This window comes from Dendrobates tinctorius, unplaced genomic scaffold (assembly GCF_039654945.1).
Source record: "Dendrobates tinctorius isolate UK_male_01 unplaced genomic scaffold, ASM3965494v1 ptg000086l, whole genome shotgun sequence".
Lineage (NCBI taxonomy): Eukaryota > Metazoa > Chordata > Amphibia > Anura > Dendrobatidae > Dendrobates > Dendrobates tinctorius.
This window is the reverse complement of record NW_027361754.1, coordinates 42,785,095-42,811,503: the sequence shown is the minus strand read 5'-3', so window position 1 is coordinate 42,811,503 and position 26,409 is coordinate 42,785,095. Positions and strand designations below refer to the sequence as shown.

The 26,409-nt window shown below is 44.6% G+C and overlaps 1 protein-coding gene across 1 annotated transcript in view; it reads left to right on the top strand.

Annotated features, from left to right (window-relative positions):
* Positions 1–26,409, top strand: part of TTLL10 (tubulin tyrosine ligase like 10) — a 113,348-nt gene that overhangs the window by 57,851 nt on the left and 29,088 nt on the right. The window contains exons 4-7 of the mRNA XM_073585319.1: positions 1,621–1,739; positions 3,381–3,492; positions 6,605–6,690; positions 9,267–9,432. Of these exons, the coding sequence (XP_073441420.1) occupies positions 1,621–1,739; positions 3,381–3,492; positions 6,605–6,690; positions 9,267–9,432 (483 nt within the window). The remainder of the gene's footprint in view (positions 1–1,620; positions 1,740–3,380; positions 3,493–6,604; positions 6,691–9,266; positions 9,433–26,409) is intronic.

Here is a 26,409-nt window from a genome sequence, read left to right as displayed (position 1 = left end):
GATTACACGATGTAGCACAGCATAGGTATTTGGATGACCACGAATTGAAACACATGAGTAGAAGTCAAATGTTGACCCTCTGTTAACTTCTTTGTACTTCACGATGTCTAATCCTGGAAGGTGAGGGTGTGAGCTGCGTCCAGAATGTTGGATGGGTGCAGTTTCCTGGAAAACATATAATGGATAATGCCTAAGGACAGTGGCGTAACTTGAAGCTCATGGGCCCCAATGCAAAAGGTCCAATTATTGCAAGACTTTAATAGTATTGGCCTTTTCATACAGACAAAAGGGACTTTTTTGGCCTCCTAAGGCTCCGGTGTGATTGCAGCCCCTGCACCTATTGTATTTACACCCCTGCCTAAGAAGAGCAGAAGTACAGAAATGCATGGCCAACACTAAATTCTAGTAGGGCATTTCAGTGCCCCATTCTCAGGATCAGTGGGACCCCCAGTGATTATTAAGTCATCTCATACCCTACAGATAGGTGATAACTTGCTGGGTAGGGTCAACGCCTTTAAGGAATAATTTGAATAACATTGCCATTATTGAGCCATAATTTCAACGGCATCTTCAGCTAATTTGGTATTTTTTACCACCTATCCCAGTCATCAACAATTCAGCAATATGGTGACTGTCTGACATTTTGCTGGATTCGCAAGAAGCAAGTCACAAAAAATTTGGATTTGGGTGAATCCAATTTTTAAGGGAAATTTTGAGGCAAATTCGATTTGCTTACAACCAAATTGGGTAATCTCTAGTCAATAATAACTTATAGGACTGCTACTTCCAATATGTGCCATTTTCCTGTGTGAAGAGACAATTGACATATTTATTTCCAAGGGAGGAAAGCATGGCCTATAAGTCTCCCTACTCCAACTGAGTGATCTGACCTCCTTAAAGTGATATTCAGAAAATCACCAATTGTTGAAATCTGTTTTTAAAAATAAACATGTTTTTTTTTCATTTCCATTTCATAATCTACATTAAAAATAAAATCTAGAAATCTTGCAACTCTCACACTGGCCAGATTTGTTAGACTGTAACTTCCTGTTGTTTCACAAAACGCACATGAACATTAGAGGCATTTGTGTGGAAGTGTCTAATAAGCGGGCGCAAAGTTCACTGTGAAGGAAGGGGGAATTAAATCGGCTCTAATGTGATTGCCTATTGTGATTGATGAATCCCGTGTGTATGAAAGTTTTACCTGTTAAATTATTTTTCAGACCAAGCGTTTTTCAAAACCTGAAGCAGAAAAAAATGCTGAAAAGCAACATATGAACAGCAAAGATGTCTTACAATAGAAAGAGTCTTTCAAGCATTTTTTAAGTGATTTTTTGTAGCTTTTTTTTAGCTAACCTGCTCTTAAACTACTCATCAAAAAAATTCTGTCTCCCTTCTCCAGTTTGATGGCGTTCCCTATAACTCATGCAGCCACTCCAGCTTAGTCTGCTAGCAGAATGCAGCCATACTGCCCCATAACACTGCCGATTACAGTTCCCAAATAGTGTAGCCAGCCACTGCGACCAAAATTATCTAATTACATTGCAAGTCACCGCACCTTAAAAAAAAGCTACACGGAATGAAATTAGTTTTCGGGTAGCTGATATACGTTTCTTGTAGGGTAAGTGCTTATTGCCTGAGCAAAGGATGGCAACGAATCTACGACAACAAGAGGGATGATTACAAGCTGAAGTGGTGTGAGACCAAGAGTTCTACAATGTACTATGCCTTCCGAGAAGGTAAGTGATCAGTAAGATTCAAAAAAGAGAGAGAAATGAAAATGGGCCCCTTATTAGTGACCAAAGTTCCTCCACCCAGAATATAAAGGTTGGTGTTTGTTTCCATCTTCATGCCCTTTCTAGAACTCTTACACCACTTCCCCACATATTGGTTGGCATAGAATACATTTCCTCTGTAGAACAGAACCAAGAACCAACACTGATGAACAGGAAAAGGAGTCAACCAGGGATGTTCTCCACCTTAGTATACTATGGAAGGATGGGAGTATGGAGGTCAACTCTACTTATACCTGAATTTTTGGTTTTGAGTAGAGGTAATAATAATATAATAATAAATTTTATTTTTATAGCGCCGACATATTCCGCAGCACTTTACATTTCAGAGGGGATTTGTACAGACAATAGACATTACAGCATAACAATAATCACATACAGTAGATTATAACAAATACCAAGAGGAGTGAGGGCCCTGCTCGCAAGCTTACAGTCTATGAGGAAAGAGGTAGACACGAAAGATGAGTGGTAACAGTTGCCCTGATTGTATGGACCAGCCATAATGTTAAGTGTGTAACAGTACAGACACAGAGGGCTAATGAATGCATAAAGCATGTGGGAACATGATGCTGGGAACCTGGTTATGGTAAAACTTTTGGCTCTGCCACACAGGGATAGGTTAGGTTAATGTGTTGAGGCGATAGGCCAGTCTGAATAATGTGTTTTCAGGGCACGCTTAAAATTGTGGGGATTGGGGACTAATCGTATTGACCTGGGAAGTGCATTCCAAAGAATTGGCGCGGCACGTGTAAAGTCTTGGAGACGGGAGTGGGAGGTTCTGACTATTGAGGATACTAACCTCAGGTCATCAGCAGAACGGAGGGCGCGGGTAGGGTGGTATACTGAAACAAGGGAGGAGATGTAGGGTGGTGCTGAGCCATGGAGGGCTTTGTGGGTGAGGGTAATAAGTTTATACTGAATTCTGGAGTGGATGGGTAGCCAGTGTAATGACTGGCACAAGGTAGAGGCATCGGTGTAACGATTGGTGAGGAATATGATCCTGGCTGCAGCATTCAAGACAGATTGGAGAGGGGAGAGTTTTGTAAGAGGGAGACCGATTGGAAGAGAGTTACAATAGTCGAGACGAGAATGAATAAGAGAAACAGTAAGAGTTATTGCAGAGTCAAAAGTAAGAAAAGGTCGAATTCTAGAAATGTTTTTGAGGTGCAGATGACAAGAGCGAGCCAGTGATCGAATGTGGGGGGCAAAGGAAAGCTCGGAATCAAGTATGACCCCAAGACAGCGGGCATGTTGCTGGGGAGTAATAGTGGAACCACAGACGGAAATGGCAATGTCGGGTGTAGGTACATTAGTAGTGGGAGGAAACACAAGGAGTTCAGTCTTTGACAGGTTCAGTTTCAGATATAGTGAGGACATGATATTAGACACAGCGTTTAGACAATCGCCAGTGTTTTCTAGAAAGGCTGGCGTGATGTCAGGAGAAGAAGCGTATAATTGGGTGTCATCAGCATAGAGATGGTAATGGAATCCAAATCTACTGATTGTTTGACCAATAGGGGCAGTGGTAGGATTTTGGCAGGAGGTTTTGGTGATTGCTTATGTAATTACTTGTTTTTTTTTTGCCAGGAGAACAACTTCTGTATCAAATACCCAACAATAAAGTACTCACCACCAAAATTGGACTCCTAAACAGCCTAAGAGAATACGAAAGAGTCATGCAGAAAATCAACAAAGCCAGGTAAGAGACAAATATTAGATCTTCACAAATGTATAAGTATGGCAACTTCAAAACCTAATAAGAACAAGTAAGAAAGCATTGATAAAGGGAGCGTGACAGCAAATTCTTGCCGGCCAAACCATTGGAAGCATGAATCAGACACTGGTAGAGTTATTACAGCCGTGCGTGTTTTACTCTGAAATGTGCTGAAAAAAACCCATAACTTGAAAAGCCGATGAGGCGTCATGCTTCTCAAATAACTAATCCAAAGTGAGTCCTTGGCGGCACATCCCAGCCACACTCCCCTTGATGGACAGGTCTCTCCTCCACCATGCTCCCCTAGATGGACGGGTCTTTCCTCCACACCTCCACAAAGCTCCCCTAGAAGGACAGGTCTTTTCTCCAACATGTTCCCATAGATGGACAGGTTTCTCCTCCACCATGCACCCCTAGATGAACAGAAGTCCCCTCCACCATGCTCCCCTAGATGGACAGGTCTTTGCTCCACCATGCACCCCTAGATGGACAGGTTTCTCCTCCACCAAGCTCCCATAGATGAACAGGTTTCTCCTCCACCATGCTCCCATAGATGGACAGATGTCCCCTCCACCTTGCTCCTGGGTCGCCCTCCCAGGCTTCACCCAGGGCTGTGGGGTACTCGGTACCGGGCCGGTGTCTGGGGGATGAGGTGTCACAGCAGCGGCGACCCGGTCCGTGGCCCTGGGCGCCCAATATCAATGGTGGTTGTTTTTGTGGTTTAATGTAATAGTAGTTCGTGGCGCCACCCGTGGTGTTTGGCAAGTAAGATGGTAAGCCAACGCTGCTTGCAGATCCACTGGGACTGATGGTGTGATGCAGCAAAGATGGTGTAGCTCCCCACAGGAGGAGCTGTAGTCCCAGGGCAGTGTAGGTGCAATGGATGAGGAGAGGCCCAGGATGGTGTAGACGCGGATACCCAGATGTAGTGGTGCTGATGCGGGAATGAATGGAGAACACCAGGGTTTGCAGTTTCAAAGCTTTTCTCACAGTTCGTAGTGCACACAGGTGCCCGCTTCAGTACCGTGTCCTCCGGGGCAGAGGCCCAGCCAAACTCCAAGCGAGATAGGACTCTCCCTGCCAGCACCCCGCCAACATGTGCCTTCCTGAACGACTCCGCCAATGCGCCTTGTAGTGTGGAGAGCTCCAGTACCGTGGTTCCCTGAAGTTCCTCCTGTCAGATGTTCCTAACAACTCTACTTGTATGACAGACAGCTGTAGCCTGCTTCGGGGACTCCCTTCTCCTGAATCCTGGCTCTCTATTAGTTTGCTGTTGTGTCCCAAGTCTTTGATGGGAGTAGTGCATTTACAGCCAACTACTCCACCGGTGTCTGCTGCAGAGCCATAAGTGTCCATACAACCTCGGGGACCGGGTCCCAGCCTTGCGCTGAGAACCTATAGGCAGGGTTCCTATCCAACCCACTCCTCCTCTCTGTTCTGTCTCCTCTTCGTTCCGTACTTGTCTTTCTCTCTCTTATGGAAATGCAGGTTACAGTTCTATGTCTCTCCTTCTCTTTCCTTTCCCGTGCCAGCTGGCTCAGGTCACTGAGGCAGCTGCAGCACTCCTTCCTCCATCCCTTCTTCCAGGGATCCCCCACTCCTCACTGAGTGGCTTCCTTCCCGACTGACCTCCTGTCAGACTGAACTAAGACTGAACTGAACTCTACTCAACCCCCTGAATCCTATCTTTCCCCTTCTTTTATACTAACTCCACCCACCTCCCAGCACATCTCTTGTTACGAAGCAAGGATCCACGAAAGGTGCTCTGCTATACCCTGAGCAATGTGGTCCTGCTGAACTATCCTGTGTGTGGGAAGCAGGTGTTGGAGTGTGGCAAGGAGTTACCACCTTACCTGGATGGTGGGGCACAACACCTTAGGAGAAGGTGCAGTACCTCTGTGGCGACTGAGCCTCAGGGGGGCCACACTCCCCTAGATGGACAGGACTTTGCTCCACCATGCACCCCTAGATGGACAGGTTTCTCCTCCACCAAGCTCCCATAGATGAACAGGTTTCTCCTCCACCATGCACCCCTAGATGGACAGATGTCCCCTCCACCATGCTCCCCTAGATGGACAGGTCTTTGCTCCACTATGCACCCCTAGATGGACAGGTTTCTCCTCCACCAAGCTCCCATAGATGAACAGGTTCTCCATGCTCCCCTAGATGGACATGTTTCTCCTTCACTATGCTGCCCTAAATGGATAGGTCTCTCCTCATAAACACACATAGTGAGAGAGTCACCATTGACTGGCCTTGGACTGGTCCCCGGCTGAATTTACGAGCTTTGTTTTCTCTCAACGTCTCAGAATAAAACAAACTCAGCTGCAATAATAACGACAATCCCTGAGTCATGCTGCCTGTGCTCTGATGCAAAATTTATTTTCTGTCTTTGACCTCCCACTCTCGTTGTAATCTGGTTGAATTTGTGTCAAGATCCAAAGCTGAATTATTACTACAAACTTTTGAACTCTCCCTTCGAAAACTCTTAGTCATATACTCTTTTTTTTTTAAATTCGATGGAGTTTTTTTTTTTGAGGGAGCTCATTTCTTGGCTAGAGTGAAAATTGGTGGCAAAGAGCGTCTCTTGCACTGGAGGACTTGTCGAGTCCTGTATTACACCAACAATTCCATTGATTTGAATGGGACATCGTGTTATGCCTCCTTTTTCCAGTGGTGGTGTTGTAGAAAAACTTACATTGTCAAAGAACCCTTCCAACAAGTAGAGATTTCTCAATGAACCTACACAATGGAGGAAATATATGACTGCCACCATTCCTAAATTATAGAACGCTGGACTTTTATCCCAGTAGAGGGAAACAAATCTATGAGTTTCAAATCCATGAGGCCAAGTTCGCACGTTCAGTATTTGGTCAGTATTTCATATCAGTATTTGTAGCCAAAACCAGGAGTGGGTAATAAATACAGAAGTGGTGACGGGTTTATTATACGTCAACTCTGAGTGTTCCCTACCTAGTTTTGGCTTACAAATCCTGATGTAAAATACTGAACAAATACTGAGCGTGTGAACATGCCCTAAAACAGTTAGGGAACCATATAGTGTGACAATTGTGTGATTATTTGGCTTTCTTAATAGGGTGCTGAAAATGGCTGAATTTTTTCCTGAGACTGTCCGCTTGGACATGAAGGATGAAGCAGAAGTCTTCTTTTCTACATATGAAGGTAACAATACATAGTTTCTAGTACTCAGTGACCTTAACTTTTCTACATATTTTTGCTTCACTTGGAGCGATTAGTTTTGTGCTTAAAATGTACATACAGTGGGGCAAAAAAGTATTTAGTCAGTCAGCAATAGTGCAAGTTCCACCACTTAAAAAGATGAGAGGCGTCTGTAATTTACATCATAGGTAGACCTCAACTATGGGAGACAAACTGAGAAAAAAAAATCCAGAAAATCACATTGTCTGTTTTTTTTTCCTTTTATTTGCATATTATGGTGGAAAATAAGTATTTGGTCAGAAACAAAATTTCATCTCAATACTTTGTGATATATCCTTTGTTGGCAATGACAGAGGTCAAACGTTTTCTGTAAGTCTTCACAAGGTTGCCACACACTGTTGTTGGTATGTTGGCCCATTCCTCCATGCAGATCTCCTCTAGAGCAGTGATGTTTTTGGCTTTTCGCTTGGCAACACGGACTTTCAACTCCCTCCAAAGGTTTTCTATAGGGTTGAGATCTGGAGACTGGCTAGGCCACTCCAGGACCTTGAAATGCTTCTTACGAAGCCACTCCTTCGTTGCCCTGGCGGTGTGCTTTGGATCATTGTCATGTTGAAAGACCCAGCCACGTTTCATCATCAATGCCCTTGCTGATGGAAGGAGGTTTGCACTCAAAATCTCACGATACATGGCCCCATTCATTCTTTCATGTACCCGGATCAGTCGTCCTGGCCCCTTTGCAGAGAAACAGCCCCAAAGCATGATGTTTCCACCACCATGCTTTACAGTAGGTATGGTGTTTGATGGATGCAACTCAGTATTCTTTTTCCTCCAAACACGACAAGTTGTGTTTCTACCAAACAGTTCCAGTTTGGTTTCATCAGACCATAGGACATTCTCCCAAAACTCCTCTGGATCATCCAAATGCTCTCTAGCAAACTTCAGACGGGCCCGGACATGTACAGGCTTAAGCAGTGGGACACGTCTGGCACTGCAGGATCTGAGTCCATGGTGGCGTAGTGTGTTACTTATGGTAGGCCTTGTTACATTGGTCCCAGCTCTCTGCAGTTCATTCACTAGGTCCCCCCGCGTAGTTCTGGGATTTTTGCTCACCGTTCTTGTGATCATTCTGACCCCACGGGGTGGGATTTTGCGTGGAGCACCAGATCGAGGGAGATTATCAGTGGTCTTGTATGTCTTCCATTTTCTAATTATTGCTCCCACAGTTGATTTCTTCACTCCAAGCTGGTTGGCTATTGCAGATTCAGTCTTCCCAGCCTGGTGCAGGGCTACAATTTTGTTTCTGGTGTCCTTTGACAGCTCTTTGGTCTTCACCATAGTGGAGTTTGGAGTCAGACTGTTTGAGGGTGTGCACAGGTGTCTTTTCATACTGATAACAAGTTTAAACAGGTGCCATTACTACAGGTAATGAGTGGAGGAAAGAGGAGACTCTTAAAGAAGAAGTTACAGGTCTGTGAGAGCCAGAAATCTTGATTGCTTGTTTCTGACCAAATACTTATTTTCCACCATAATATGCAAATAAAAGGAAAAAAAAACAGACAATGTGATTTTCTGGATTTTTTTTTTCTCAGTTTGTCTCCCATAGTTGAGGTCTACCTATGATGTAAATTACAGACGCCTCTCATCTTTTTAAGTGGTGGAACTTGCACTATTGCTGACTGACTAAATACTTTTTTGCCCCACTGTATACAATAGTTTCCTGAGTTATTTAAATGGAATGTACCATCGGATAAATGAACTATTGTTTAAATCAGGCTTTGATATTACATTTTTTTCTTGCATGTGATAATGCTTTTTTATTCAATTTTCCATATCACTGTATATTTTTCCCACTAGGCTTCATACTAATTTCACACATCACATTATGTACAGAAAACTTTTCAAAGTTCTCCTCCTCCAACTCCTATACAATGACTGAAAACACCTCTACATACAGTAGATAGCACAGGATCCACCATTCACAATAGATGATATCACAGCTCACCTCCTCCTCCTGTACAATGACTGAAAACACCTCTATATACAGTAGATAACATAGGATCCACCATTCACAATAGGTGATGTCACAGCTCACCTCCTCCTGTATAATGACTGATAACACCTCTATATACCGTTGATAACACAGGATCCACCATTCACAATAGATTATGTCACAGCTCGCCTTCTCCTCCTGTGTAATGACTGATAACACCTCTGTATACAGTAGATGACACAGGATCCACCATTCACAATAGGTGATGTCACAGCTCACCTCCTCCTGCATAATGACTAATAACATCTCTATATACAGTAGGGAACACTGAATCCACCATTCACAATAGGTGATGTCACAACTCACCTCCTCCGCACAATAAGCATTTATTAAGTGCCTGTTCTATGACAGGTACAATTACATACTGAAGTCATATCACATATCCGGGACATGTTTTCTTCTGAAAGTAACACACTACATGAGCAAGGGCAAAATCAGGAATCACACTTCCAGGCTCCATGGTTTTAGTAAAGGACTTGGTTTTCTTGTAATGATATGACCCGTGCCATATTAATTCTTTATTCAGATGGGCAAATGTGGATTTGCAAACCCACTGGGCTGAATCAGGGGCGCGGTATTTATTTGCTGAAAAACCAAGAACAGATCATTGCCCTTCGCTGCCAAACGCTTAGTATAATGGAAGATTCTAGGAAACCTCCATCAAAAGGTCCACAGGCCCGAATAGTGCAAAGGTAGGTGTCCTGCTGGATGAAGTTTACAACAGTAGGAATTTATGAAAACATATTGTGAAAAACTGGTTTATCTTGGCATCAATAGGTTTAGAGTTGCTGTCCTCCAAGGATAGAGTTTATCCTCCAAGGAGAATAGGCTCTGACACAATCATGGGTCCTAAAGGTCGAACAGAAAGAAAATTCCATTTGGAGCAGACTTTTGAGTCATTCACTTCCCAGTAGAAACTATAAAGTCTAGCAAACAATAATGCTTGGATGCATCATATATCACCTATATTGATGTACCTATGTGCTCCACAATCGGTTCAGTTACATAATACAATTTACAAATGGGAAATATACAAATGTCACAACCTTTTCATGGCTCAGACCATTAGAGGGTCACTTTTTTATTTAGTTATCCTCCATGCAAAGTTACAAAGTTATGCATTTTTTGTAATTTATTTAATTACCTTATTTTTATGCTGTCTCGTATGACCAGTTCATGCTCCTTTAAAAACTGCTTTCAACTGCTGCTCAACCAAAATGCTTAGTTTACTTACAAACTGTCAGGGCAGAAAAATTCCCATCTATGAGCCCTCTGTTCTCCACTCTCATTCTCAAAAAAGTGAGTTTTATAGTAAATGAAGCACTGAGTTTGTCTTATGGCAGTTGAAAACTTCTTCTAAAGAAGCATGAGTTGGTCATGTGAAACAAGACTTCAGCATAGTATTTGAGAGACAAGTACATTTTCTATTCATCCTCTAGGAATTGCAAACTTCTGAATTTTTGCAATATATTTCATTACCTTAATATTGCTTCCTTCTTTGTCAAGAGCCATATTAAAGTGAAGCTTCATATGGAGATCAATTCATGTTTCTTTAGAAGCAGCATTCACCTGCTGCTCACCCAAAATCTGTACTCTATTTACAGAGTGTATGAATTCCTCTGTCTGAATACAAGAGTGAAAAATGCAGAGGCTCAGAGATGGAATTCTCCTACATTGTTAAAAGCTGCTTCTAAAGAACACCTTACTTCAGTGCTGTTTCACATGGTCAGTTAATGCTTCTTTAGAAGCAGCTTTCAACTCCCAACTGCTGCTCAGCCAAAATCTGTAGTCTACTTACTGAAAGAGTAGGAAAATTCCCATGTATGAGCCTCAGTATTTTTCACTCTTGTACTCAGACAGGGGAATTATAACATTCTGTAAATAGGGTGCAGATTTTGGATGAGCAGCAGCCAAAAGCTGCTTCTAAAGAAGCATGCATTGGCTGTGATAAAATTCACTGCAATATGGTTTTTGGGAGAGAAGGAAGCAAGTTAAGGTTATGAAGTATGTTACAGATATTCATAACCTTTCAATGCCGGGAGGATTAGAAATGCCCTTTAAGCAAGTGCGATGTATTGGGAGGAGATGAAGGAAGACTAGTTCGCACAGGATTCCTGCTTTCATTTGCTAATGTAAAGGCCCCCATATACATTAGATTAAGGTTAGACATCACGATATCATGAGGATCAACTGATCATTTGATGTGTGTGAGCAGCTCCTGACTCACAACTTTAAGTTCAAATGCCCTGGCCTTTAGCTCTCCAGCTAGATAAGCTGCCTCCAGAGATTTCTAACATTGGCTTGCTTTCCGGAGTATTCATGGATATGGGATTTGAGAGATGTAGCTATAAGTCCACATTTACCGAAGGCCTGGCTAGCATTCTTCTTGTGCTCTACGATGAGCATTGTGTTGGGGTTTCCTTCTAAATTTCTGAAAAATGTGTTCCAGATCAAAATCCATATGGAGCCCAAAACAGAGCTTGGGTGGAAAAATCAGACACAGTTGTATGTAGTATAATGGGAATGTAATCACCATGAACTTGCTCATATTATTATTTTGCACCTGGGATCATCCCAGTGGGATGTCGTAGAGCCCATGTAGGTACCGAACAAAGTTATTATCCTTCCTGTAGGGTAGAAAGCTTGGATGCCTCACACTGTGCAGTAGAGAAGTCCTGGTCATTGTCAAATATTTCTTTACTCGACACTTCACTTGATACTCTCCACCAATAACCCTTTAGGCCCTAGCCCACCTAAACCCGTCACAACCTGTCACTTATCCCAAGCAGCCTATGGCCTTTTTCCTTATGCCATTAATGAACAAGCTTTAACCAAAACCTGCGGTCATCTCTCATGTGTCTCAAATGTGAAGATGAACATTTGCATACTGATTTGCATAATTTAGTTTTCTCAACGATTTGCTTCTTGTTGTAAAGAGGGTTTTAAAACATCACCTGCTTTATGTAGGGGACGCGAAATATGCATTTACAAAAACAGTAGATCTACATATTTTGGCCTAGGTTGGTCTTAAAAATATAATAGATGAAGGTCGCACCTATGAGGCTCCATGAAAGGCCCACAGTTAGGCTACTTTCACACATCAGTTTTTCGCCGTCAGGCGCGATCCGGCATCGAGCCGGAGCGCCGGATCCGTCAAATGTTATGTAAAACCGGATGTGACGGATCCGGTTTTCTGACGGATCCGCCTTGCGCATCTGACCAAAAACCGGATCCGTCTCATCCATTTCATCCATTTTTCCATCCATTTTTCGACGGATCCGGTTTTTTAAACGCCCCTTGGGGGCTTCCAAACGTGATTGGCTACTGAAAACCTATATATACAGTGTTTCTACAGCCCATCTTTGCAGGTTGGAGAGAAGAGCAAGTGACTGGCAAAGATGGATGTTGTGATAGGAAACATTTTGAAGAATTTGGTGGATTTTACAGTGGAGGTGAATCGTTTGAGGGTAATTGTTCTGGAGAAGGAGAGAGCGAGACAGCAGCGCATCATGCGTCAGCGACGTCGACGCCGTTTGTGGATCCACCCCATCACAGCCAAGAGAATGACGCGTGGGGTCTATTCTACACTCTGCATGGACCTTAGACGAAACCCGGAGAAATTTTTCACATATGTTTGGATGAAAATGGAGAATTTTGATTACTTGGTGGAGTGCATTGCACACCTCTTAAGAAGATCGGACACCTATTGACGCTTCTCCATTTCACCGACAGAGTGTCTGATGGTGACTCTAAGGTAAGCCACATTCATTGGATCTGCTCGCTTCAGAGCACACTTTCACTGGAATGTTGTTGGTGGTAGTTTGTATTTCCAAGTGTTATAGCTAACTTTTGGTATGTAATGCTGTGATTTTGAACTAATTTGTTTTTTTTAATTCCCCCCAGATTCCTTGCAACTGGAGAATCCCTTAGGTCACTCCATTTCCAGCACAGACTTGGGATTTCCACCATATCTGGAATTGTGAAGTACACATGCCGTGCACTGTGGGACTCTTTAGTTGATGAGTTTGTACCAGAGCCCACAACAGAGAGGTGGATTGAAATTGCTGACAAGTTTCTACAGATATGTCAGTTTTCGAATTGCTTGGGCGCTGTGGACGGGAAACATATCCGCATTGTAAAGCCAGCAGGATCGGGATCAGAATATTTCAATTACAAGAAATATTTTTCCATTGTCCTCATGGCCATCGCTGACGCGGAATACAAATTTATTGCTGTCGATATTGGGGCCTATGGCGGCTCTAATGACGCTCAAGTTTTCAAACTGTCTGCCATAGGCCGTAGACTGTATGGAAACACCTTCCAGTTCCCACCCCCTAAACCGCTGCCTCAAACATCTGGCCCACCTATGCCTTTTGTATGTGTAGGGGATGAAGCCTTCCAGCTGTCAGAACACCTTTTGAAACCGTACTCTAGCAGAGGATTGACAAGAACAAAACGCATTTTTAATTACCGCCTCACAAGAGCAAGAAGAATGGTGGAGTGCGCTTTTGGTATTCTGACAGCCAAATGGCGTGTCCTTTTGACTGCGATCAACCTCAAGACTGAAACTGTGGACTAGGTGATCAAAGCTTGCGTGGTCCTGCACAATTTTGTTATCTGCAAGGAACCCATTTCCATTGAGGACCACTCTGAAGAAACCACCTTGCAAGATTACCATAACATTACCAATAGAAGTTTCACGAGTGAGGGACAATTTTGCCCAATACTTTGTCACCTCAAGGAAGAATAGACTGGCAGGATGACAGAGTTTGATAAATTTCTGCCCTTACCCAAAGTCATGTACCTTCTGTACCAACAGTATACCTTTGCCAACCAAAGTTGTCTATCTTGTTGTGGTTTATCAAATTTTTTTTACCTTTTGGCCACAGTTTTGCCTTGGTTGTGTTTTAGCCAAAATATTTCACCTTTTAAGAAAAGTTGTGTACATTGTTAGGTAATCCCCAACAAGATACACAACTTTGACTAAAAGGTAAAATACTTTGCCTAAAACACAACCAGGGACACAACTATGGCCAAAAGGTAAAATTTATTTACCTTTTACCCAAAGTTTTGTACCTTGTTTAGTATACCCAATAATTTTTACCTTTTCTATACCCAGTATTTTACCTTTGGTTTAAACATATTTAGCCGCAGAAATAAATGACAGACAACAATTGTAATCCAACAATTTAACTTTTATTGAACCATTTTTTTTTAAATAAATTGTTTGTAAATTTCAATAGAAAAATTTTTAATAAAGCTTTAAACCAGAAAACGTGTATTTTTATTGTCGACACACAATCATAAATTAGTGTAGTGTGGGGTGGAAATACTGCTGGAGGGGCTGCGGGACACTTCGACACTGGGAGTGTGGAGAGAGGACTGGGATGGTGGTGGGGAAGGAACAGTTAGAGGTGAAAGGGTGGAAAAAGAAATAGAATGGGTGGACATGTGGGAGGCAGAACAGGTGGTGGAGTGGAGGGTTGAGCAGGGACTGGAGTAGCAGATAATGTGGTTGAGAAGTGGTATGGGGCAGGAGTTTGGTACGGGGCAGGAGTTTGGTACGGGGCAGGTTGCTGGAAGTGGGGAGGTTGCTGGTACTGGGGAGATTGCTGTTACTGGGGTGGTTGCTGGTACTGAATAGGAGGGGGAGGAGGGACAGTGGCTGGAGGGGGTGCAGGTGGAGGAACTACTGGGGTGGGAGGAGGAGGTTGGGAGGTAACCTGCAGTAGAGCAGCGTGGCACGAATGCATTACATGCATCTGCTGGGTAGGAGATAGCGTTTCCATGCGCTCCACTACAGACCTGAAAAACGTGTGGTTTGGCGAACTTCCTGCTTCTGAATGCATGATTTGCAGAAGTGTCTTCAACTCCAGAATGGCGGAGTTGAGCTGCTGAAAGCCTGCGGCAATGTGCTCTGACAAGATTTTAAGACAGTTCTGGAAAGATGCATTCAGATGCAAGAACTCGGGCGCATAGGTCTTTTCCTGACCCCTCTGCCGCTGCCGCCCAGTGTCCGCAGGTGTACTAGAGGTGGCAGCGGCAGAAGGGTGGGGTAAAGGGAAAATTCTTGGAGAACAGGAGAAGTGCCAGAAGACTGGAGAAGAGCAAATGTTGTTCCTATCTTCAAAAAGGGGAAGAAGGTGGACCCAGGCAACTATAGGCCGGTGAGTCTGACTTCTATACCAGGAAAGATCTTTGAACAAATTATTAAACAACATGTATGTCAGTACCTGGATAAGAATGAAGTGATTAAACAGAGTCAGCATGGGTTTGTAACTAATAAGTCATGTCAGACTAACTTAATTTCCTTCTATGACAGAATCACTGATTGGGTGGATCAAGGAAATGCTGTAGATATAGTATATCTTGACTTCAGCAAAGCATTTGACAAAGTCTCTCATACAATTGAAAAAATGACTAAGTATGGAATGGATAAGGCAACTGTTAGGTGGATTCATAACTGGCTTAGTGATCGGACCCAAAGAGTGGTCGTAAATGGCTGCACATCCAGTTGGAAGAATGTCTCAAGTGGGGTACCACAGGGCTCTGTCCTGGGCCCTGTATTGTTCAACATCTTTATCAATGATTTAGATGAAGGAATTGAGGGTAAACTGATTAAATTTGTTGATGACACAAAGCTAGGAGGGATAGCTAATACTAGAGAAGAGAGAGAGAGGATTCAAAAAGATATAAATAAACTGGAGAAGTGGATAGCAACTAACAGAATGGTTTTTAGCAGGGAGAAATGCAAAGTACTACATCTGGGCAATAGAAATGAAAAAAGCATATACAGAATGGGAGGAATAGGCCTAAGCAACAGCACATGTGAAAAAGACTTGGATATACTAATAGATCACAGACTGAATATGAGTCAACAGTGTGATGCAGCAGCAAAAAAGGCAAATGCAATTCTAGGATGTATTAACAGAAGCATACAGTCTAGATCACGTGAAGTCATTATTTCCCTCTACTCCTCTTTGGTCAGACCTCATCTGGAATATTGTGTCCAGTTTTGGGCACCACATTTTAAAAAAGACATCAACAAACTGGAGCAAGTTCAGAAAAGAGTGACCAGAATGGTGACTGGTCTGCAAACCCTGTCTTATGAGGAAAGGTTGCAGGATTTGGGAATGTTTAGTTTGCAAAAGAGAAGACTGAGAGGAGACTTAATAGCTGTCTACAAATATCTAAAGGGCTGTCACACTGTAGAAGGATCAACTTTATTCTCATTTGCACAAGGAAAGACTAAAAGCAATGGGATGAAACTGAATGGGAGGAGACACAGATTAGATATTAGAAAAAACTTTTTGACAGAGTGATCAATGAGTGGAACAGGCTGCCATGAGAAGTGGTGAGTTCTCCTTCAATGGAAGTCTTCAAACAGAGGTTTGACAGACATCTGACTGGGATGATTTAGCGAATCCTGCTTTGAGCAGGGGGTTGGACCAGATGGCCCAGGAGGTCCCTTCCAACTCTATGATTCTGTGATTCTATGATCTCCTCACCAGCGGATTCATGTAATGTAGGCGGCCACGATGCTCCAGCGCTGGTGGATGGGAGAGATCGATCGAATGTGAGGGAAGGCTGGGAAGGTGCAGATGGGCCGGGGTGGTCGAAGTGTCCATCGGTGCCGGTCTCCTCAGGCATCGCCCCAGAAGGGTCCAACCGTGCAGGCTCCCGAGTGCTGGTCACCGTGCTGTGGAATAAAGAGAAAAAAATACAATTAATATAGTGACATGGCATGGCCCTGGCTGAAAAAAAAATTAGACATGTAAACAATTTATTTTTAAATGGGGTGTGTAATATTTACCTTCTGGTGACCATTGTTGCCCGGAGGAACGACAGGGCTCGTGCGTACTTGTACTTGCTCTTGCGTCCTCCAGATCCACTCGGGGCCTGCATCTCTTTGTTGAACTCCTTCTTGAAACGATTCCTCACAGACCGCCACTGCTTCACAATTCTCTCCCCTGAACCGAGAAAGCACAAAGTGGTTAGTATACAACATCAGTGCTTCCCAAACTCCACTCCTCATGCCCCCCACGGGTCATGTTTCCAGGATTTCCATAGTGTTGCTGAAAAGGAAATTCTGAAAACATGACCCGTGTGGACCACAAGGACTGGAGTTTGGGAAACACTGCTTTACATCCAGCAACCGGAACTGTATATACTTACGCTCTTGAATCTGGGCCCGAGCATCGAGGTCCTCCCAGCGGTCCACGAGGAGCGAACAGATTTCCCCCCAGAGCCGACGGGTCACAATAAGATCGGCATGGCGGCGGTCCCCCATATTCCACAGCGGCTCCCTTTCTCTGACCAGATCGATGAGGAGGTCCATGTTAATCCCCCCTCCACACCGTCAGAGTCGGGAGCACGCTATGAAGCCTGTTAAAGAAAAAGAGAAAAAAAAACATTAGCCTCCACACTACAAAGAAATGTAAAAAAAAAAAAAAAATATATACATACTTACACGATGGTGACCGCCGCGTCGCTCACGCCGACAACCCTGGGAGGCACTGCGAGGACCTCTTGGCCGAGCACCAGATTCAGAAGACTAAAAATAAAAATAAATAAATTATGTGCTTGGATGTAGGCATATGTGTTGTTTGCTGTGTGATGTCTGCACTAAATTGTTTTCTATGTGTTGTGTGTCGTGTGATGTTGTGTTTCTGTGATTGATGCAGGAAACTTACCAATTGCGAGTCCACTCTAGGTGTCTGTCCACCCCTTCGTTCTTCTTCTGGGAGATCCTCTTTAGCTCGTGATTCCTGTTTTGAAATAAAAGCCAATGAATAGACATATATTCCAAAGATGATGGATTGTGGAAATAAAAAATTACCGTTAAATGCAGACGATGCGAGGGAAGGCTTCCAGAAGAAGAAGATGTGGTGTCCTGCTGCCGGCCAGACTCCGTTCCTGTTGCTGCCGCTGGTGCTGCTGGTGCTGCTGCTTCTATAGGGCGGCTTCTGCTGGGGAATAAAGAGAAACAAAGGGACAATGAATATATTGATATTCCATGGCACTGGCTGAAAGACAAAAAATTGGTTACATTTTTGAGGAATGGGGGATGTGATAATTACCACCTGTCATCTGCTGGTGGACTCTCCTCTGCCTGTTCAGCAATGTCCCTTGACTCCATTTGGGGTGGTGCTGGTGGTGCGGTACTCTCCTGCCTTCTCCTGCGGTTGGGTCCTCTCTTGGCTGGCATATTGGCTGTGGCTGAGGGTCCCACTGTCATTGTTTATATATGTTTGCTGTGGGCAGGGCTACTGAGCATGCTCAGACCAAAAAAAAAATGGATCCGGCGCATTGCTGCGCTCATAGACTTTCATTGTGTTAGAAAGCCGGAAGCGCCGGATCCAGCACTTCCGGCTTTTTCGCCGGAGACAAAAAACGTTACAGTTGCTGTTTTTTCCACACGCCGGATTGAGACATATTGCCGGATCCGGTAAAAACCGGACGAACCGCATGGCCATCCGGCGCAATCCGGCGCTAATACAAGTCAATGGGGGAAAAAACGGATCCGGCATTGCATTTCACCGGATCCGGTTTTACTAAAAATAGCCGGAACTCGCCTGACGGCGAAAAACAGATGTGTGAAAGAGGCCTTACTGTTCTTGGCGAGAGAATCAGTCTCATTGATTTCTAAGGGTAGTGCCTGGGTCAGTTTATGAAAGAAAAAGTGAGAAAAAAAGTATTTGCTTTTCATATATCTTATCATTACAAACATTGTTCAATCCCAACCCAAAACTCCCACTTGTAAGTAGGTTTTGTGTTAACCACACTCCTTTAATTTTCTTGGGGAACCACAAATTTGCTGCTACTGTTCCTGAGAAATTAGGAAAGTCCATGTCAAGTTCAGGCTAGGGTTTTATAATGCATCATTCTTTTATCTGTCTTTTCACAAGCTCTCCTTAGCTGATTTATGACCACAAATCACATCAAAGTTGACTGTACTGTGAAACAAGGCACCTGTAAAACAGTGCAAACTTTTTAATGAAACCCAATTGCAAACATATTTTCATCCCTAAATACATAAATTTATGTAAAATAAAAATGTCCCCTAAGGTGGATAACCCCTCAAACTTTAGGCCTTGTTATACATATGATATATCACACAATATCTGTATATAGGAGGTGTCTCCCCTACTATAATTTCAAGAATTGGCAAGATACATCTCAGCAAATCCAGTTTTTATTAGCAGGATGGCTCATGTGACCTTAAGGTCCTGGCTGGGACATCAAACTTCTCATAACCTACTAGATTTGGTGAAAGACCTATGGCATATGAGAGTGATGAAGCATAGTGTCATGGGTTTACAGAGACAGAGAGGAGCCAGAAGACCGCAACATCTGATTTTTCCTACTCCTGGCAATGATTAGAAGCACTTCTTCATATTAAATGGTGTGAGTTTCTTTTAGCAGTACAGAGGTTAACCTGCTCAGTTGATGGCTCCTGGAAGCTTTCCTGCATTAAGGCTCAGCTGTGCACTGTTAGCCACTCCTATTTCCTATATCATCTGGGCCCTGGCTAGAACTCATTGTCAGAGTTAGCTTTTGCTGCATGGCTGTTGGTTGTTGATGGTTGTTATTGGAGAAGGCATTTGGTGGATTTATCTGTGACTGTTATTAGGTTTTAAGTGTGTGATCATTCCCTTTCTTCTACTACTTTGGTTTAACCCCATCTTCCTCTCCCCGATGTATTACTCTGTTATATGTATGTGTAGATTTGTATGATTGGTATTTTACTTTACTGGGGTATTATGGTACACTACTACTCCCTACTCCGCTGGATGGGGGGAAGGGTATAGACTGAAGACGGATTCAGGAGCTAAGGCAAGGTATGTGGCCCTGGCATCTTCACAATCAGAAGTAATTCAGGGAACAGGACGAGCTAGGGTGCCCCCTAGCGGTAGGGACAGGGAAGGAACCCCTGGTCCCGGGACATCCGACAACAGAGTTGTGACACATAAGTTGCCAGCTATCTAGGTAAGGCACGAATTGTGCCTGCTAGCACAGTGATAATGTCCCCTGATTTTGTGTGTGCCTTTGCACATAGACTGGGCTGGGACTGACAGCACAAAGCAGTGTCATTATTATGCCGACACGCTGACATCTTATAGACTGTTGGCTCGCTGCTCTGCCACATGATTCAGTTGAATCGGCGATTTACTGATGCCAGTATATTTCAACGTGGCGCTCGCTGATAGATCCGGAAGTCTGGAACCAGTGCACTACATCTAATAGTGACACCACGGCTGCTTTCATTTTTTTTCTGCTGAAATTTTGCAGCTCTGAGATTTTTGCAGCCGCCTCTGTGATTCCCCCCACCCTATGACACTGTGAGATGCTAGCTTACAGAGGAGACTGAAGAGGATTCAGATGGTTGGCTATTAATGATGAACAAATGAGCTTGGATAAGGTGTTCTCCGCGCATGCCCAGGTGCTAAATATTTGAGTCCCTATAGAACATCCGCGAGACATGCAGGCGCGGGGAATCATACACGTTGAAGTCACTCGGTTAGCATCCGACCATGCTCAGTTAACACCTGATCCGAGCACTCTCGCTCATCACTTTTGGCTATGTAAAAAAAAATGGTTTATCCGCTACATTACGGTGACATCATTCTCTTCCTTCATGCAGATATTTTCTGTGCAGCACTGCAGTAGTTACATCACAAACGTTACAGGGCAGAGGCAAAATCACACTGTAACACTGCACAATCAGGTTTATTTATACAGTGTGCATTTACTAAAAAATAAAAAGAAGAAATCTCATTTGGATATTTAAGGTGACCACGCTGCACTGAGGTCAGAATCATGTTTCCTTTTATAAGAGCTCCCCCTGGTGTCCATCTATAGGGCAGGATTTGGCTTGTCAGAGCCGCAAATTCAAGGAAATGATCAACAAAGCTGATGTGATGTGACCAATGTTTTCTATTGTGGTCCATTTCATATGCCTATACTGCATGCAATTGCTCTCTTTGTCTGACTTGTAATATATGTGCAACATTTTTGTCTGAATTTTGCAGTGGCTTTATTCTGCAACTAACAAAAAAAAGACACTAATATTATTTGACTATGAAATTCCTGTTTTAAAAAGGCTCTCCACTTTGATCATTCCCTACAGTGCCATGTAAGAGTTTGGGCACCCCTAGTCAAAATTACTATTACTATTAGGCTATGTGCATATGTTGCGGGTTTGCTTGCAGAAATTTCTGCAAGGCTTCTGCATGTCTTGGCAGAAAAACTCAGTGGAAAATAAGAGCGTTTTGTATGCATTTTTGCATGTGTTTTTGTAAATCCATAGAGCTAAATAAAGATATATTGTTTTCTCCTTCGCCTCATTGGGGGACACAGATACTGTGGGTGTATGCTTCTGCCGCTAGGAGGCTGACACTAAGTGAAAAAAAGAGGTTAGCTCCTCCTCCGCCATATACACCCTCGCCCCCATTGCGGGCGGAACTCAGTTTTTTGCTTAGTGTCCATGGAGGCACACGTCTGTTTTTTTTCTCCAGACTTTTTTCTTTTTCCCATGAAGATTACACAGGGGCAACGGATCCTATTGAAAGGATCCAATTTCCCCAAACCAACAACGGGCGAGCACGTGCGAGTGTTGCCTCCACGTATCCTCTCCCGCGTCATGGATAACAAGTTCCTCTCTGACCCAGGGGAAACCCTTCCCCCCAGACCATTGGTTGGTGATAACAACTGACGCCAGTCTCCTCGGCTGGGGAGCGGTTTTTCGCCACCACACGACCCAGGGACGGTGGTCGCCACAGGAGGCACGCCTCCCGATCAACCTATTGGAGATACGAGCAATTCGGCTGGCTCTGCAGCAGTTTCATCACTTCTCCATCCGGATCCAATCGGACAACACCACGGCGGTGGCTTACATAAATCACCAAGGGGGCACCCGCAGCAGAGCAACTATGCCTGAGGTGGGGCACGTTCTTCAGTGGGCCGAGGCAAACCACTCGGTGATTTTGGCAGTCCACATCCCGGGCGTGGAAAACTGGGCGGCAGACTTTCTCAGCCGGCAGGGTCTTGCGTCTGGAGAGTGGTCACTACATCCCGAGGTCTTCCAGCAGATTTGTCAGCTGTGGGGAACTCCGGATGTGGACCTGATGGCATCCAGAGTGAACGCCAAGGTGCCCACATATGTCGGTTGGGCCAGGGACCCGCAAGCAAATGCTGTGGATGCATTGGTTCTGCCATGGAACCAGTTCTGCCTTCCATATCTATTTCCCCCGCTGCCACTACTCCCAAGAGTCATCAAGAGGATCAAGATGGAAGGGGTTCTGACGATTCTGCTGGCCCCGTCGAGCGTGGTACGCAGATCTAATGCGGCTACTCACCGACGTTCCTTGGCGGCTGCCAGAGCGCCCAGATTTGCTTTCTCAAGGGCCGATTTGCCACCCAAACTCAGGGGCCCTGTGCTTGACGGCATGGCTGTTGAATCTTGGATTCTAACCCAGGCAGGGTTTGGGAGCAAGGTGGCTGCTACAATGGTTAGCGCCCAGAAGCCTGCTTCAGCACGAATTTACCAACACACCTGGAAGTTCTTTGCTTTGTGCCGAGGCCAGAGTGTTTCTCCGCTAAGATTCTCGATTTCTAACATCTTGGCCTTTCTCCAGTCGGGCCTAGACTCGGGCTTGGTCCCAAGTTCCCTCAGGAGACAAATATCGGCCTTATCAGTACTGTTCCAGTGCAGAATTGCTACCAATTTGCAGGTGAAGACTTTCATCCAGGGAGTCTCCCATTTGGTACCTCCCTATAAGGCGCCTATGAACGCCTGGGACCTTAACCTGGTCCTAAGTGTTCTGCAGGAAGTTCCATTTGAACCACTTCAGGATGTCTCTTTGAGGTACCTTTCCTGGAAAGTGGTGTTCCTAGTGGCCATCACTTCTATCAGGCGGGTTTCAGAGCTGGCGGCCCTATCCTGCCGAGCTCCGTTCCTCACTTTCCATAGGGATAAGGTGATGCTCAGACCAGCCCCTCCTTTTCTGCCGAAGGTCGTGTCCTCTTTTCACATTAATGAAGATGTTGTTTTGCCTTCTTTTTGTCCAGCACCGGTGCACCGTGTGGAAAAGGCTCTTCACACGTTAGACCTGGTAAGAGCCCTCCGGAGGTACGTGTCGAGGACGGCGCCCTTTCGTCAGACGGACACGCTGTTCGTGCTCCCCGAAGGGCGCAGGAAGGGACTCGCTGCCTCAAAATCGACCATAGCCAGATGGATTCGTTTGACTATTCAGGAGTCCTACCAAATTAGAGGCGCGCCGATTCCAGCAGGCATCAGAGCGCACTCTACTCGGGCAATGGGTGCCTCTTGGGCGCTTCGGCACCAGGCTTCGATGGAACAGGTTTGCAAGGTAGCATCCTGGTCCAGCCTGCACACATTTACCAAACATTATAATATCCACACTCAGGTCTCGGCGGATGCGAGCCTGGGTAGAAGGATTCTCCAAGCAGCGGTGGTGCACCTTTAAACAAGAGGTGCATGTAGCTTGGATCGGTCAGTCAATCTCCCACCCAGGGACTGCTTTAGGACGTCCCACAGTATCTGTGTCCCCCAATGAGGCGAAGGAGAAACATGGATTTTTGTGATAAACTCACCGTAAAATCCTTTTCTCTGAGACGCTCATTGGGGGACACAGCACCCACCCTATTAGCCAGTTGGCTCTTGTTTTATTTAATTAATATGCATTTACTTATTTGATATAAGGGTGGTGTTTTTTTTACATGTTTTACCTGTATTAAGGCTGATTTTGCTGTCCTCCTACTGCTTTGGCACCAAACTGAGTTCCGCCCGCAATGGGGGCGAGGGTGTATACGGCGGCGGAGGAGCTAACTTCTTTTTTTATTAGTGTCAGCCTCCTAGCGGCAGAAGCATACACCCACAATATCTGTGTCCCCCAATGAGCGTCTCGGAGAAAAGTATTTTAGGTTGAGTTCATCACAAAAATCCATGTTTTTTTTTTTTAAAAAAAGAATTGTGATGTCATTTCCTTGTTCAACCTCCTCTTTTTCATTCTCCATTGAAGATCATATATATTACCAAGCCCGAGATTTAGTAATGAACAGGTGTCAGCCAGATACCCTCATTAATAGAGGGAAAGCTGATGGCTGAGGCCTGATGTTAACATCCTGGGAAGGAGCCAATAGCCATAAAGGATCCCAGGCTATTAATATCAGCTCACAGCTGTTTGCTTAGTCTTTACTGGCTAGTTTACATGGGAACCCTATAAAAAAATTGACATGGTGTCCCCCTATAAAATTGAATCCGCAAAGGCTAGGCAGACAGCTGTGGGCTGATATTAAAAGCCTGGCAAGGGGCCATGGATATTGGCACCCCCCACAGGCTAAAAATATCAGCTCTCAGCCGCCCCAGAAATGGCGCATCTTATAGATGCACCAGTTCTGGCACTTAGCCTCACTCTTCCCACTTGCCCTTTAGCGGTGGCAAGTGGAGTTCAGATTTGTGGGGTTGATGTCTCCTTTGTATTGCCAGGTGACATCAAGTCCATAGGTTAGTAATGGAGAGATGTCTATAAGACACCTGTCAATTATTAATCCTATAGTTACATGGTAAATAAAGACACAGCAAGAATAAAGTCCTTTATTTGAAATAATGACACAGACTCCTTTTATTGAATCTAAATTTACCATACTAACTGAACGCCTAATCCATGACGCCTTCATCTCCTGCAAACAATCAAAAAATAATAAACCAACATATAATACAATCCTGTCTGACATAGTCCATTTAATACCGAGTGTCTCATGGCAACTGCTCTACCTAGCCTCCGGCGATATCTAAGGAGGTCAGGGCTTCGCCCTGTAAATATTGACGTTATTGTGTATTATTTGTATTCCTGACATGTCTGTGTGCTGTATGTCATGGTGTGTGTGTTTGCGGCCACATGACAATAGTTAGTTAGAGATTTTGAGTTAGTTGTAATACCAGAAAAGGGACACTAGATGGGGGCACTGAGCACAACTGGAGGAAACCGTTAGAAGGGTTAATTTAGAGGAGTGGCTAGCCAGGAGCAAAAAGAAGTTAGTTTTCCTCCTTGAGTTAGTTGAGCCGGGGTAGCCATACTGGACAGTGGAGTACAGCAGATGTCTACAGCAGCAGCCAGTGAGGAAAGGTCACTGAAGGTCCTACAGTTAGAGACTGGGGACTGGAGGACTAGGGAGACTAACGGAGAAGTCTCAGCAGTCAAGTCACCTAGAAACGAAGAGCTGAAGTGACAATCAAGCCAGTCTGTGGAAATCAGCCCGTGTCTGGAATTGTGCAAGCCAGGGAAGTCAGTGGGTGAGCCCCCTGTGGAGTTACAGCTGGAGTGCGAGAGCTGTATGAAGAATCTAGTGAGCCACAAGCCGAAAGAGAGCTGCAGGAGCAACAGTGCCGTAAAGGGGTGAGCTATACCAGAGTAGACAGGTACCTTCATGGGCTGAGGTCGGTCTCAGGAAGAAGGGTCTAAGTGCCGTGTTCACCGTGGTCCATGTGGCGTGCTCGCTTGCTTGCGTGTGTTCGCATCGTGTGTAACGGAGGAGAAGAAGTAACGTGCTGCTGTAGATGAAGATGTATTGCTGGTACCGAGTAAAGAGTCCTGTAACTGTAGTTGATATTCTGTGCCCTGAAGAGAATAAAGTTGATCTGTTTAAGATGTTTCCAGCCTCTGTCTGCAGTCATTTGAGTCTCAAAGATGAACAGCATACTGGAGATGGAACAACCTACAGCACAGAGGGTACTGGAGCGACCGAAGAGGCTACCCCCCGGCGGCCTTGGTAGTACAGATACACTGACAGGAGGTAATCGCAGTGTATCACTGCGCTGCCGTGAGAATTCACCGGAGTTCATCAGCTCTCACTTACATCAACGCTGCGTGAGAACCCGGAGCTGATCAGCTGATGAACTCCGGTGAACTCTTACAGCAGTGCAGTGGTACACTGTGAGAGCGTTCACCTTCTGTCCGTGTATCTCTGGAGGCTGGGTAGAGCAGTCACATCTCCCGATGTGACTGTTCTACACATGAGATCGCTGTGTGACACTTGGTATTAAATGAACTACGGTGGACAGGGAGTATATCCCTGGGATTAGGTGTTCGGTGAGTGTGTATTTTGTATGTAATTATGTAAATGTTTTGATTTTTTTTACCATTGAGCTCAGATGCTGGGTGATGAGACTATTCTCCCATCATCGGCTCATGCGGTCTCTGTTATATATCTCAGCAGACGTAGCCGGATGGAAGTAGTAGTCCCATCAGACGATGCCTAAGTACAATCACTATGGGCTGTTCATCGCATTGGTACACAGATGGTACACAGACACCCGCAGACAGATGTAGACACTCGCAGACACACACAGACACCCGCAGACAGACACTGACAGACACATACAGACACACACACATGGACACTCGCAGACACAGACACGTGCATATACTCTCCGCTCACACACATATTCTCCGCCCACACACTCTTCCTCCTTCTGACATCGTTTCCTTTGACAATTTGCAGCGTTTTTGGCAGCAAATACGCAGCAAATATTATTATTATTATTATTATTATTATTATTATTATTATTAAATACGCAAACCTTTTTACACCTGCGTTTTTGCTGCAGATTTGACTGACTCAGTCAAAAGCACTGCAGAAATGCA